The following is a 13,771-nucleotide window of genomic DNA, read 5'->3' on the forward strand; positions in this document are numbered from 1 at the left end:
ACCAGTTAATGTCTAATTTATCACAAATAATCCCTGTTTGTGTGTTACTCTAACGATTCACCCCGTTGGTTGATGTAGGTACTTTTCCACCATTCGCTATCCAGTTTGTGCTTTATCGAATCCCACGTGAAATGCGTTGGCGGTTGTTCTTCACCATTGAGGAAGGTAAAATGCCTGCTCAGCTCGATGGCCAATTTGGAACGGATCAAACCCACCGAGCCGTAACGTTCCGGTGCCGGATGGTACACGCGTCCACTGAGCGGAAACATACAGATCCGGTTGGGCTCCCATGGTACGTTCAGTAGATCTCCCGCGTGGGCGAACGCCAGCCGTTCTATGCCTTCTGCGAATTTTCAACATGCAATCATTACATAAATTCGATATAGTATCTCAATCTATCAAAACCTACCCGCATCCCGAAAAACGTGGGTGAACACAACGGGAACGTCATCGCAGCGGATGTAGTTCCGTTCGCGACCGCAGGGCGATACGAAGGGAAAGTGCTCTCGGTAGCGGTCGCCATCGTTCAGGCGCAGTCGCTTGAAGAAAAATTCCAGGAATTTCTTCTCCTTGAAGCAGGATGTGAAGTTTTTGATTCGGGCATCATCCAAGAAGAGCTGGTAGTGGAATATGAATTTTAAATATTTTTAACACGTATTTTCTATATTCGGCGTATATCTGGAATACGACAAGAAGTGAATTATATTCAGGTCTTCGTAAGTGTGACGAGAATTGCCTAATCATATACTATCGTATCTGAAAAACTGGCATTGTTTTTCGATGCTTACCGACAGAATTACTATCTTCTGTCTGTTCTTAGTTCGATGATATTTTATCTATTAATCAAAGGTTTCGTTAGGACGTTAGGGTCCAGTATTAGGATAATGCGAGTCTGGTCCACACTTGTCAGACGATCTGCTTGTTTATGCATTTCGAGTGGCTTACCATTCCTTCATGATCGATGTAGTAGAAATATTCGCGTAGTTTTGGTGCTGGCGATTGGCCTTGAACGTAGCTTACACCGGACGAAAAACTTCTTCTCGCTGCCGATATCATTAGCCGTTTAAAAATCATGTTCACCCTTAAATCAACTATTGACAAAAAATCTGCCCAGATTGAAGATCAGAAATTTTCACCATTGGATGTGTAGCCGCACTTTTGAACCAAAACAATAATCATATGATTTTGTATGCCAATTTCCAATTTGAGGACGGATCTATGCCGGTGTATGCCAACTGCCAAGGTCACGTAAACAGTTTACTGACTGACTTCCAATGAGAGGTAAACAAGTGAGGCCCATGTGAATTTGTTTGACGTCACACTCTGCCAACCATTTAAATTACACAGAGAAAAAAAAATTACCCTAAATTTAAGTTCTTTTGACGTAGGACTACGTCTTTGATTTCTATATGGGGGTACACTTTGTGAAAACCGAAAATGGAACATGTAACAAATTAAGAAAGATTTTGAACGTTAATAACTCAGCTGCCCCTGGTCCAATTTCAATAATTTTATCACCAATCGATCAGAAATATGGCTACACAGAAAAAAAGTTGTTGAATATTACATCCAAACTGCTGCAACCAGGTCAATCCATCGGTTGTGTAATATAACGTTTTACGATGTACATCGATTTGGCGAACAAAATTACATCCAGTGATGTAATATTGTATCTGCTTTTTGCTATTATGTACATCATTATTTCATTCATCAGCTTGAGTTACATTGATCGATTTTACATTTTTTTTGCTGTGTACGCATCGATAACAATGCTTCCGAATGTTGATTTTCAACAAGAAACTATTGAAAAACTGGTAAATGTCCAGCATTGTCCAAAAGCGTTGAATTAACTAACAAATCCACCAATTACCTACATGCATATGCTGCAACCCCAGCACAGTCGTCAGAGAGTAGTAAGTAGACGAAACAAGTCGAAGTGGCATTCGCCTCCGATCGTGAGTCGCTGCGGGTCGGTCATCTATGCCAAGCGTGTCACCCTCGCTCCAAACGACATACAGCTCGACAGCCTCATCCGTTTTGAACCTCGTGTTGAACACCCAGCTCAGAATTACTCAACCATCACTACAATATGGTCCTTTTCAGGACCACCATAAATTTGTTATGAGTATTATTTGGACATTTGTCAAGGTCATGGGGTTGACAATTATCCACGGCCCATACAAATTTACTCAGTGTTAATCGGCTAAACCCTTTTGACAGCTCAGTGGTACTGTTTACAAGCACAAGTTTTTTCGGAAAAAAATATTCTATGATTTCCGAATTTTAACTTGAAAATTGTCGAGGAACAGCGTGGTTAAAGAATGTTGCTCGTGGACAATGCAGAAGTGTGGTTTACATCTCACTGCAGTCTGAAAAGTTATCGCGAAAATCTACCCAAGAAAAAGTCGACTAAGTCCACGTAAACAGTACCACTGAACTGTCATCCGATTGAGGTTAACCCCGACGGTGCAAAACCTAATAGCTGGAGAACCTGTCTTCTTCTTTTTCTTTCCTTTATCTAACGTCGGTCTCTGTTCCGCAATCTAGAGCCAATCACCGACGGACATCGATTGCCATCCATTGACGGCAATCGAATGTGCAGAAAGGCCTCTTCCACACCTGCGTAGGGTATCGCGAGGGATATCGCACATGGAGATGAAAAACTCCCCAAAATCAAGTACTTTTCCCTCAATGTTGGGGTTCAGCTCGAGGGGGGCGACACATCTAAATCTCAATTCTAGATGCTCTACAAATCTCACAATAGCGAATCAAACTTCGAAAAATCTTCTTTGATTTTTTGTATCTACTTGCATCGCGCATCATCTTTTTGCAGGAAATCTTCAAAATCGTCATCAATCTTCTTCATATCTACTCAGCGTGCACGCAGCTAACCACAGCAAAACACAATTTTTCCTGCATCGTAGATAGAGTCGCCCCCCTCGGTTCAGCTTGGGTTCAGCCCAATAACCCAAATATGAGTAAATCAGATATGTATAGTAGTTTCCATTTAACACCAGCAAAAAAACGCCTACTCTTAAATATATTCTATCCAAAATTAAGTTTAATTCACGTAAATTGGAGAATATACAATTTACTCAAAAGTAACTAATTGGGTTGAACCATAGAGGTAACTCTAAGACCACTGGGTCCCGAAGAAAATCATTATTATTTTTGGCTCACTCAGTACCAGAACAACGCTCCCAAGCAGTCCCAAGCTATGTCACTCACCCCTGCATGTTCTGCATTAATCCACACACCCCTGATGTTATCTGTCAAACTTTCATAGCGAATCAAAACAAAAATAGTGTAGTAATAGAATTTCAACTAGAATAGGGTACGTTAATCATTTGCTTGGGACCAATAGGCTACTAAAGTGGTGAGCCAATTTAAAATCGTTAGTTTCGTATTGATTGTTGGTTGAACTATATCGTTGGGTCGAATCTCTCGTTCCTTTTTTGACAACAATAAAGAGTGCAAGTGAGAGGCTGAACTCAATATTAAGTAGAAAGAACTCAAACTTTGTTTAGTATTTTTTCTCCGTGCAGCCATTCACAACACACACATCATGGGCCGGGACCAACGGCTTTACTTCCCTTCCGAAGGAAGACGTGACCAGACATTTTTATGCTTCAGAAGAAACCCACCGACCTCGGCTCGGATTGAGCCTAGACCCATTGGGGTGAGAAAGCAGTCACGCTTACCACTCAACCACCGGCGCCGGCCATACCACTAAGGCTCTGAACCATTTGGTGGATTATATTAATTTTTGGTTAAAATTTGACAGATGAAAAGTTATTGATTAACCCCTCTTAGGATAAACCCTGCTATCCGAACACGGTTATTTCTGAAAGACAAGAAGTTAAATTTTGACAACCATGGCTCGAAAACCGGTCGATTGACAGCACGGGGATTTTCGAACATAGAAAATAACTTTCGAAATGTCACTTTTAACCACGAGTTAAATTTAACTCGGCAAATGGTTCACAGCCTAAACCGAGCACTAAACCACCGGCGGGAGAACCATTCACTGAAACGAAATTCATTGGAAAAATACTTATTGCTAGAGTTGGTTGGAAATGCTAACATGAAGCTTTAGTGTGATGATTTATTAGCTAGAGAATGATCTTTAGAAGAGTGTAGGTGGATAGTTCCGTTAGAGTACGGCAGTATGAAAATTGAATAGAAGTTGAAAATGAGCGAAGGGCCATTAAAGCGACAGTTTACATGATAGACGCACATTTTTGCCTAGCCCGTACGATGTACGCGGGGACTTGAAGTATGTCTCCAAGTCCACAGGCATACTTCAAGTCCCCGCGTACATCGTACGGGCTAGGCAAAAATGTGCGTCTATCTTGTAAACTGTCGCTTTAATGGCCCTTCGCTCATTTTCAACTTCTATTCAATTTTCATACTGCCGTACTCTAACGGAACTATCCACCTACACTCTTCTAAAGATCATTCTCTAGCTAATAAATCATCACACTAAAGCTTCATGTTAGCATTTCCAACCAACTCTGAAAATCGTTAACTTCGCGTATGAAGTAACATAAAAAAAACACTTTGGACTTATTGCTAGTTTAAATTAAATACCTTCACCAATAGATTTTTGCAGAGAACAATTTCATTTAATTTTACTATTATTTCCATCAAAATTACTATGCATTTGGGGAAAAGATAGTAGTTTTGCCAGAATCATAGTAAATTTGTTAACATTTATAGTCAACTATACTGAATTCATTGTAGATTTAACGGTAATAAGCGTGATTATATTTAAAATAAGTGTTTTCTACAAAATAGTATTTCTAACTATGGTCCCTCGTATGGTCCTTGTTTCAGTGTTGCCTCACCTGTTTACACCGAGTTCACACTCATTGGGTCTGACTCGCTTGCTGATAACGCGTTTCCAAAGGGCCACAATGTGACGTTTATCGATGTCATTCCGTTTTTGACTCATCGCTCTCACCGAAACGGTGGTTCGAGGTTTTTTTTTTGCGTTTGATGATCACTTCGATCTTGTTCCACATCGCATTTTCTCTCTCTGTGCCGACGACGGTGTCGTCTGCGGCTGACGATCGTGAAAAACAAAATTTTCCTCGGTGAAAATGAACTCATAAATTGTAGATAGTTTGATTAGCTGTAAGTTTCGTGACAATTTATCCTTCAAAGTGCATCAAATTAAAAAAAAAGTGAAGTAACCCGAGCACAGAATGACTTTCCTCAGTTTGCTGAGCTATGTCTCACTGTTGGTGCAGATCTGCTTCGCAACCGTATCGATAGGTTTGTTTTGGTTCCCGCCATCAAGGTGGCCAATGGGCAGCTCCCAGAAGAAAAAAAATCTGTTGTGAATACGCAAACCCTACTGCACAAAAAAGCAGGAGTTTCCCATTGGCACGGGGTGTTTTTGGCTTCGGTCCAAATGATGATCAATGTTCTGTTTACTTGCAGCTGCTGGCCTTTACTATCTAGCCGAACTGGTAGAGGAATACACGGTCATGGCTAAGAAGGTCATTACTTGGATGATCGTCGGGTCGGTTCTACTTTACGCGGTGTTCATATTTACGGAATGTTTCACCTGGACGTTGATACTCTGCGGTGTTGGAGCCCAGGGCTTACATGCAGCCATACTGAAGAACTTCCCATACGTGAAGTTCCTTTCGCCCAGCTTTCTGGGCGCTGTGATATTACTTTTATTGAATCACTACTTGGCTTTCATCTATTTCCAACAGCAGTTCCATCCATTCACGGAGGTAATTGGATTACGCAAACTTGAGGGAAACGGTTTTAATCTATTTTCTTTTTTGCATCGTTCTGTTTTAGGTAATGGCATACTTTACGTTGTGCCTATGGTTGGTGCCGTTTGCGCTGTTTGTGTCACTATCGGCCAATGACAATGTTCTGCCAACCAGCAACGAAAGAACGCATCTTTTAGGTGATAACGACGTGGTGACAAACTACTTCTCCAGTCGGAAGAAGATAGGCTTGCTGTCGCTATTTAACTTTGCCAAGGAATCGCTTCTACCGGAGCGAAATAAGAAAGCATTTTAAGCAAACGATCTCCGTACCACCGTAATCAATCCAACTGAAGAACAAAATGTGAAACGTTCTGCCATCATCAACATTATCGACCATCGATAGACACATCTCCGTTTTTTGCTCTTTTGTTATTTATTTATTGAACATATTATGATAGCTGCATCAAACACCAATAAACTTTGAGTGAGAAATTATTGTACGTTGTTGTTAGGCAGCTCTTTCGGTGACAGATCCATCGGCAAGACCGAAATAGGCTTTCGATGCCATTTTTACAAACAACCCAGTCTCGACCACACCAGGAATCATCATGATGTCCCGATTGACGGCATCCCAGTCGAAGTCGCCTTCCGGGAAGTGCCAATCGAGAATGAAATTTCCATTGTCCGTTACGACCGGACCAGCCTTTGCAACGGCCATTCGAAGATTCAATTTACCCCCGTATTTGGCAGCCACCCTATTCCTTATCGGAATATACGCCATTGGAACAACTTCGATCGGGATACCCTTTTTGTACTGTTCTCCGAGCTTCTTGGAATTCTTAGTATAATCGGCAATTACGATCAGCTGATCAGCACAGGAAGCCACTATTTTTTCCTGTAAAGCATGAACACCATTAGAGCAATGCTCAATTGTAAAATCAACCCCCAAAACTAACCTGCAGCAAACATCCGCCACCGCCTTTAATTAGGACCATATCGGCGTCAACCTCATCGGCACCATCGATGGCACAGTCAATCTTAGGATTCTGCTCCAAATCCCCCAGCACCAGACCATTATCTATAATCAACTGACGCGCCTGGAAGCTCGTCGGAATGCATACTAATTTCAGTCCTTCGGTTTTCACCCGTTCGGCCAGTCGCTGCACGGCGTAGACTACGGTCGAGCCACTGCCGACTCCTACCACTGTATCATTCTTTACATACTCATCCACGGCTTTGAAAGCGGCGATCTTCTTGGCCTGATCCAGACTCATTTTTGCGACACTTTCTCCGATGGTAAACGTACGATTGATACAAGTGAACGCGGCGGAATTTATGTAAGCAGTAACCAATCCGGTTCGGAGTAGCCGTTGAAACATGGAAGGTTTGCTGTAGAACTACTGTACTTTTCTGTTTACCAGCGCAAAAATGATAAGAAAAGTAATCGTGATATGAAGGATATCAATTAGTTTGTTTTTCTATAACCATGTGCGTAAGATTGTTGTGTACTTATTGTTCTATGTTTCGTTTGTACCGGTTTTGCGAAATACGATTATTGGTATCAATATTACAAGCCGCTCAAAGGCAGATAGTACACTCAAAAATAAATTAAATCAAAAAAGCTTAAAAAGTATGCAGATTCCCGCTTCACCTTATTGAGTCCGAGCCATGATTACTTCGGCAGTAGTCATGCATGATTAAAATCGAAATAATCTTTCCAGTATTAAATCTTATTCTTTTTCAATACTGATATATAACCAAAAAAGATTAAAATTCAATCAAAATTAATTAAAATAAAATCAAAAATGATTAAAATTTATTCAAAAAAAGATAACCTACAATCGAATCAATCATGATTTAACTGGGATTAATATCAGATGCTTATTTTTAGAAAGAGAGGATTATTTTTTAATCATTCGATATGATTAAACTGAGATTAATGTCAAATTGATTAAATTTCAAGCAAAATGGGAATAGTTCAATTTATCAGTGTAGTATCCCATTGAAATAGTAGTTATTTGCTAGATATTAATACATTCTTTATTATTTAATAATGCTTAATAATATTTGAAAATATCATCTAGTTAAAGGTTTGCAATCTAACTAATTTAGGTGAATTAATCACGCTTATCTACTAAACAATCGCATTGCATTAGTGTGTGTTAGCATGAATGTAACTCGGAAGTAAAACAAAACACACATAATTTTTTTGGCAGCACGGTTGATAACGAGGGGTTCATGTGCTTATGGTTGGTCGGGTCATTATTTTAGGATTGGGCGATCTTCAGAGAAAGATCGATCTTATATTTGGCTCTAGAATCGATCGACTGATTAAATTGATACCAAAGAATCGATCTTTGGCACATCGAGATTTTTTTTTAATATGCTTGCTCATGTTGGTACCCAAAAGAAATTCTTTCCTGTATAATATTCAATCAAATCTAGAGTAACATTTGAAATGGGACTATCTCCAAAACGTAAACAAACCAGAAAATGAATTTTATTTTTTTCCGCCACTTCAATTCATATTTAAGAAAATTGAAGTATTTTAGGTATTTATATTCTTCACAATAACAATAGTAACTGTATCTCAGCATACAGCTTCCAAAATATGTGAAAACCTTGCAAAAATATATCACAATCGATAACAATTTAATTCATAAATTAATAAGCCTATTTTGTGAATCTTTCGATTTGTTAAGCCGTTGTGCTTGTCATAAAAATTGGTACGCCCTTTGCTAAGCCTTTTTGCTACGTCAAATAAATTCAAAACAAATCATCGGCCCTGCCTCAAGCAGTAGGGCTTAACTTTGGTTTGAAAATTTTCAATCATTGGCTCTTCTACGTCACAAGGTCTTTCAATGAAATGAAATAAATGAATGGTTGGCCGTTTTAGCGTGAATTGAAAAATTTCGTTGATCGGACGTTTCGAAAATCGAGTTATTTTAATGATTTTTCTAGATTATGCGGAACTTTCCTACATGATTAGTAGCTATCAAGCGGTGCTAAAGAATGATATCAAAACCCGATTTGTTTACGTTTTAGACATAGGCCCATTTCAAATGTTACTCGAGAAATATTGTCGTGATGGTAAGGAGCAATGAGTACAGAAGGGAGGTAGTGCAAACTTTCAAAATGTTAAAAATGTTAAATCGTTTTTTCGATGTTAATACCTTTTTTATTATATTATCTGTTTCTTTGGTAACAAAACACGCCGAAAACGACGCAGAAATCGTCGCCATAGGAATTTGTATGGCGATGATTTCTGCGTCGTTTTCGGCGTGTTTTGTTACCAAAGAAACAGATAATAGTCACTTTAACGCTCTACGGTCATTCGTGACTTGTCTGGAGGTGAGATTTGAACTCGTGACTTTGTCGTGAGAAGTATGGATCCACTACGCCAGGATCTCTCCTGTTAATATACTTCATATATAGGGGAAAAGGCGAGGGAAAAGGCTCTAATGTTGGCCATGGATCTAAGATTGGGCCCATCGCTAAAAATCTGTTATTTATCAATTTTATCTAGATGAACGCATCATTGGGATGGTACTGATGGATATTTTTGGTTGCTTTTGAAAGTTTAGTCGATAGCTGAATTTATGTATGAGCCCAAATCAGGGGCATTTAGGCCGACATTACATCCATTTCCCCTATAACACCTTTTTTAAAGATCGAAAAAATCGAAAGAAGCGAAAGAAGAGATCGAGACAAAGCTAGATAAACATTTCAAAATGACCTATCTGCATTGATCGATTCTCTTCATCGACTTTCTCTTTCGTCAATAACTCAACTGCAAATCCTTTCCCTGTTGTATTTGACGTTTTGGACGCTAGATAAGAACCTTCTTTATCAAACTATGTGGTAGAATTAGCGCGAAATCTGTTTGTATAGCAGTGGTTATGAAAAGAGAAAGTCGATGAAGAGAATCGATCAAAGCAGATAGGACCATTTGAAATGTTCATCGAGAAAGAATCGATCCGAAAAATCCAGGCCAGTGATAAGGCCTATAGAGATCTCCAAGCGCAATCTCACGAACACTAAAGTCCAACGTTCATATATAAAAATGAAGAAGAAGAAGAACCAAAAAGGTATCGCGATATCACAACTACTTAAAAAGGTAGCGCGCGGTCTCACGCACACTTTTGTGCATCTGGAGAACTCTATACCATCAGCAGCGTTTGACAGTAGGCAGCATGTCTCGGGCTCAAATCGTTTATTTTGCTGTTTTGGGCCCAATGAGGTACAGAGAGAGGTGAAGCAGATCGTGAAATATGGTTGTATTAGTAATCCAAAAAATCAACGTAAACGCAATTAGTGACGTCACTAATTGCATGTATCGTACAGGGGTTTTACTCACACAACTTAACCGACTGCTTCACCTCGGTAATCCAGCTCATTGTTTTGGGCCCGCTGTTACGGTACACTGTACCAAACCACCGTCCTCTGTTCGAATGAAACCTAAGACCATTCAAATCGAAACATCGAAATCGCCTTTTCGAATGAAAGCTGCAACCGGATGACGGTTGTTTTGAAATCAGATGATTTTCCTCTCGAATACAGGATGAACATTGTTATGAAAAGGCATAGGGCCTTCAGTTGGAATGCGTAATGCTCTCTGCAGAATGGTAATCATCTTAAATTGAAATTAATTTGGTATATGCTGTCGAATTTCGGATGATTTCCTAATGGTTGAATTCGTCATCAACTGATGAGCATCCATATGACTGTCCTCCAAATAAAGTATGATATTTATTTGAAAATTGGCTGTAAAACATACAGGGCTCAGAGGACAACAATTATGAATAGGATGACTTGCAAATGCTTTAAATTAGATTATTAATTCGATTTTTTACATTTTCATATTGATTAGCCATGAACAGCTATTCATTATGGATACAAAAAATCCTTTTTGGTTGGTAGAGGAAACTTCCTCCACCACGAAATAGAAAATTTACGGTTTCCACTCTTTACCAATGCTCGTACCACCTCTAATAGCGATGGCTATGCTTTCACCTCGTTTGTCTGCTCAGAGCAAAAAATGGCGTTCAATAGAATTATTTACATCATCGTTTTGAATGATTTGTGTTAAGAGGCTGAGCCAATACCAAATTAATTTCAATTTAAGATGATTACCATTCTGCAGAGAGCATTACGCATTCCAACTGAAGGCCAAATGCCTTTTCATAACAATGTTCATCCTGTATTCGAGAGGAAAATCATCTGATTTCAAAACAACCGTCATCCGGTTGCAGCTTTCATTCGAAAAGGCGATTTCGATGTTTCGATTTGAATGGTTTGAGGTTTCATTCGAACAGAGGACGGTGCTTTGGTACAGTGTGGAAAATCGGAAACTGGATGAAAAAATCGATCTTCCAAAGAACGACCCAAGATCGCCCAATCCTACATTACTTTGACAGTGCCTCATAGAATCGCAAAAAAATATTGGTTTGGAGTTTCACTTTTATGCGTCAGATTTTCCACTTTCGGGAATATTAACGAGAAAATGGTCAATAAAACCGAGACAAACGATCGCGAAGGAAGTGACAAAAAGCGGAGGAAAACGTCCGTAAACGAAACATCCCCAACGAAGCTATCCAAGGAGGACCTGTATGCGGTAAGTTCAGATGAGCATTACCGTTCCCATTTTTGTTTACGTTTGTTTCTCCGGCAGAACACCATCGCTTTCGAGGAACAGGAAGCCGCCAAGCGGCCACCGGAGAAAGATGCCCAGGTGTTCTACAGTACGTGCGACGAGTTGCGAAAGCTTTTCGATGAAATCGCCACTTTGAAGAAGGATAATTCCGATGAGGCGAAGGCTAAAATCGCCGAAAAGCGAGTTGATGGCTCGTTGGCATTCGTGGCATTGAAGAAATTGAATCGATTGGACAAGGTACGTATTCGCGATGGAAGGGAGGCTCTGCACAAGGAAAAGCTACGGGTAGACAGTAACCGACTGCAGTTGCAAAATCTGCTCTATGAAGCTGATCACCTGAAGAAGGAGGTTCAGCGGTGCTATTTGTTCAAAAGCCAGGATGAGGAAATTGAACTGGTACCGGTGGAGGAGTTTTACGATAAAGCGCCAGACACGATTTCACGTCCCGAGAAGACCAAGAGCGATGAACATGCCCGGCGAATCGCTAGGCTGGAGTGGGAATTGCAACAGCGAAAGGAACTGGATGCTCATTGCAAAGAGTTACAATCATCGAAGGCAAAGATTGCACAGGAGATCGTATCGAAAACAGAACGGCTGGATTCGTTGGCTCCGAGGTTGAAGGATTTGCTGGTGGCTACACGGCCCCTGCAGGAGGCACTCGATATGCCGATTGAGAAGGGATGGGAGATTCAGAAAACCGTTCGACTATTGGTGCAGCCGCTATATATGCTGTATGCTAATGTTACTGCCTACGGGGAAGCTTGCGGTAAGATAGGTTTTGTAGGTTGGTTTTGAACATTATATCAAGATTGTGTTTTGTTTTTGTAGATCCAATGTTATTGACATCCGTTCAGGGTGATGAGGAAGAAGCTCGTCAAATAGAAATAACCGGTAACATTGACTGTGAGTCTGATGACGAAGGGGATAACGAGCGAGAGACCAGAGGAAGCTACAACCGTCGCAAGTCTACCAAGCAACAGGACCCGATGAGGCAGAAACGTAAGGCTTTGGTTAGGCCTCATCCGTTGAGCGTTACGATTACCATCAAAAGCAGAGACGGAAAGGAGTCGCTGGCTCTGACTTTCCAGTACGTCCCGAACGCAGGATTTGTTACGGTCAAATGTGCGCTGGTTGAATTTGAAGTAAGCGGAGTTGCAGCGGGAGACGTAATGTCTCAGGAGAACATTCTCAATGAACTGTTCCCGGATGATAATGGTGAAGGCAGTCCGAACCCGAAGACCAAGTTCCAAATTCAGGAGGTCAGCATCGGAATGGAGAAATTCATATCGATGATGAAGGAGAAAAATCTGGGCAAGCCCTACAAATGGGCCCAGGAACTGTGTGGAATCGAGTTCGTGGATTCTGGCGAAAAGTTCCTCGCTGCTAGCGATAAATGGCAGAAGACTATTCCGACTATAATCAAAGCGATTCGTACCAGATGGGAAGCAAGGCTCAGACTGTATCAGCAGGTTCACGAACTGGAAACGGGCAACGTGGATACCACGATCAACATGGAACATAACAATCCGATTCGCATCTCGAGTACCTTGGTTCAGTGGACCGCACTTTCGGACTCGGAATACGTGGCTTCGAACGTAACAGGAAAGTTTATCGATCACAGCGATTCCACTGGAAATGACCTGTACTTTAGGGCGATCATCACTCGTGGATCAGCAAAGCTGGAGTGCTACATTTGCGTTCCGTGTGATTTCCCGGAAACTACTTCATTGTGGTCGCTTTCGCTGAATTGGAATGGAAAGCACTCGGCCTCTGATAATGCTGCTGTTAGGGTGAGCTTTGAGCCATCGTTTCCCTGTACCTGTTGATTATTTTTTTTATTTACGACTTTCCACAGGACATGGAGTACTGGATCAACAGCCTGCAGGCACCGAAGCACCCGAAAACGATTCTCTCATTGCAACTGAAGCGTGCTATGTCCTGCTTGGATATCTACCTGGAAACCGAAGGACCGTTTTACACACCGGCTGAGTTTACTCAGGACAAAACCTATCTCAAGCCGTTCCGTGGACGGGCCCGTTCCCGACCATTCCGCATTGCTTCGAACGGAAGTAGCTCCGTTTTCACACAAATTTAAGTGTAATGATGTAAGTCAAAACTTTCGAGATAGATTAACATGTAATAAAAGGAAGTTATGCCATTTTCTTCAAAATATGATTTTATTGTTGTTTAGTGTCTTGTCATGAAATCACACCTTCCGTTCGGAGACAGGTTCGTATAATGACGCTGACGCCACTGATAACAAATTCCACGGAAAAAATAGAATCAAGCTTACACGTAGTAGTATACATACTATAATATACTATTAGTCAGAGTGAGTAATAGGCAATACAGGCAATAGCCGGCGGTTATTCATAAGCAAACAAGC

The 13,771-nt window shown here is 40.8% G+C and overlaps 4 protein-coding genes across 5 annotated transcripts; 2 read left to right on the forward strand and 2 right to left on the reverse strand.

Annotated features, from left to right (window-relative positions):
• Positions 1-29: 29 nt before the first annotated feature.
• On the reverse strand, positions 30-1,138 carry LOC135699466 (UPF0598 protein CG30010-like). 2 transcript variants are annotated; one of them, XM_065219757.1, is made up of 3 exons: positions 946-1,138; positions 410-617; positions 30-340 (listed from the first exon to the last, which is right to left on the reverse strand). In XM_065219757.1, exons 1-3 carry the CDS (start codon positions 1,072-1,074, stop codon positions 45-47), a joined length of 633 nt encoding a protein of 210 aa, XP_065075829.1. In that variant the 5' UTR covers positions 1,075-1,138; the 3' UTR covers positions 30-44. The 2 variants fall into 2 exon arrangements, with proteins under 2 accessions (XP_065075829.1, XP_065075822.1); XM_065219750.1 differs by having other exon boundaries at positions 30-343.
• A 3,851-nt stretch (positions 1,139-4,989) lies between these two features.
• LOC135699493 (protein TEX261-like) lies at positions 4,990-6,227 on the forward strand. The gene is made up of 3 exons (XM_065219778.1): positions 4,990-5,277; positions 5,446-5,747; positions 5,818-6,227. Exons 1-3 carry the CDS (start codon positions 5,208-5,210, stop codon positions 6,043-6,045), a joined length of 600 nt encoding a protein of 199 aa, XP_065075850.1. The 5' UTR covers positions 4,990-5,207; the 3' UTR covers positions 6,046-6,227.
• Positions 6,147-7,183, reverse strand: LOC135699483 (ribose-5-phosphate isomerase-like). Its single transcript, XM_065219768.1, has 2 exons — positions 6,689-7,183; positions 6,147-6,627 (listed from the first exon to the last, which is right to left on the reverse strand). The coding sequence occupies exons 1-2, from the start codon at positions 7,109-7,111 to the stop codon at positions 6,241-6,243; spliced, it is 810 nt and encodes a 269-aa protein (XP_065075840.1). The 5' UTR covers positions 7,112-7,183; the 3' UTR covers positions 6,147-6,240.
• Positions 7,184-11,201: 4,018 nt separating this feature from the next.
• On the forward strand, positions 11,202-13,555 carry LOC135699503 (THO complex subunit 5 homolog). The gene is made up of 4 exons (XM_065219784.1): positions 11,202-11,346; positions 11,404-12,151; positions 12,214-13,175; positions 13,241-13,555. Exons 1-4 carry the CDS (start codon positions 11,236-11,238, stop codon positions 13,478-13,480), a joined length of 2,061 nt encoding a protein of 686 aa, XP_065075856.1. The 5' UTR covers positions 11,202-11,235; the 3' UTR covers positions 13,481-13,555.
• Positions 13,556-13,771: the final 216 nt, after the last annotated feature.

The sequence above is a fragment of the Ochlerotatus camptorhynchus genome, unplaced genomic scaffold, assembly GCF_037179485.1.
Source record: "Ochlerotatus camptorhynchus isolate MF236.1 unplaced genomic scaffold, CSIRO-AGI_Acam_v1.1 ptg000010l, whole genome shotgun sequence".
Taxonomy (NCBI): domain Eukaryota; kingdom Metazoa; phylum Arthropoda; class Insecta; order Diptera; family Culicidae; genus Ochlerotatus; species Ochlerotatus camptorhynchus.

What these genes read in the sequence shown, in the direction of transcription:
- LOC135699466 (XM_065219750.1), bottom strand. Translation starts at nt 1,074, where the DNA reads ATGATTTTTAAACGGCTAATGATATCGGCAGCGAGAAGAAGTTTTTCG. An exon ending in ACATCGATCATGAAGGAATG is followed by an intron (nt 618 to 945) that starts GTAAGCCACTCG and finishes TTCCACTACCAG; the next exon opens with CTCTTCTTGGATGATGCCCG. An exon ending in CCACGTTTTTCGGGATGCGG is followed by an intron (nt 344 to 409) that starts GTAGGTTTTGAT and finishes GAAAATTCGCAG; the next exon opens with AAGGCATAGAACGGCTGGCG.
- LOC135699493 (XM_065219778.1), top strand. Translation starts at nt 5,208, where the DNA reads ATGACTTTCCTCAGTTTGCTGAGCTATGTCTCACTGTTGGTGCAGATC. An exon ending in CTTCGCAACCGTATCGATAG is followed by an intron (nt 5,278 to 5,445) that starts GTTTGTTTTGGT and finishes GTTTACTTGCAG; the next exon opens with CTGCTGGCCTTTACTATCTA. An exon ending in AGTTCCATCCATTCACGGAG is followed by an intron (nt 5,748 to 5,817) that starts GTAATTGGATTA and finishes GTTCTGTTTTAG; the next exon opens with GTAATGGCATACTTTACGTT.
- LOC135699503 (XM_065219784.1), top strand. Translation starts at nt 11,236, where the DNA reads ATGGTCAATAAAACCGAGACAAACGATCGCGAAGGAAGTGACAAAAAG. An exon ending in CCAAGGAGGACCTGTATGCG is followed by an intron (nt 11,347 to 11,403) that starts GTAAGTTCAGAT and finishes TTTCTCCGGCAG; the next exon opens with AACACCATCGCTTTCGAGGA. An exon ending in TGCCTACGGGGAAGCTTGCG is followed by an intron (nt 12,152 to 12,213) that starts GTAAGATAGGTT and finishes TTGTTTTTGTAG; the next exon opens with ATCCAATGTTATTGACATCC.
- LOC135699483 (XM_065219768.1), bottom strand. Translation starts at nt 7,111, where the DNA reads ATGTTTCAACGGCTACTCCGAACCGGATTGGTTACTGCTTACATAAAT. An exon ending in GTGGCGGATGTTTGCTGCAG is followed by an intron (nt 6,628 to 6,688) that starts GTTAGTTTTGGG and finishes CATGCTTTACAG; the next exon opens with GAAAAAATAGTGGCTTCCTG.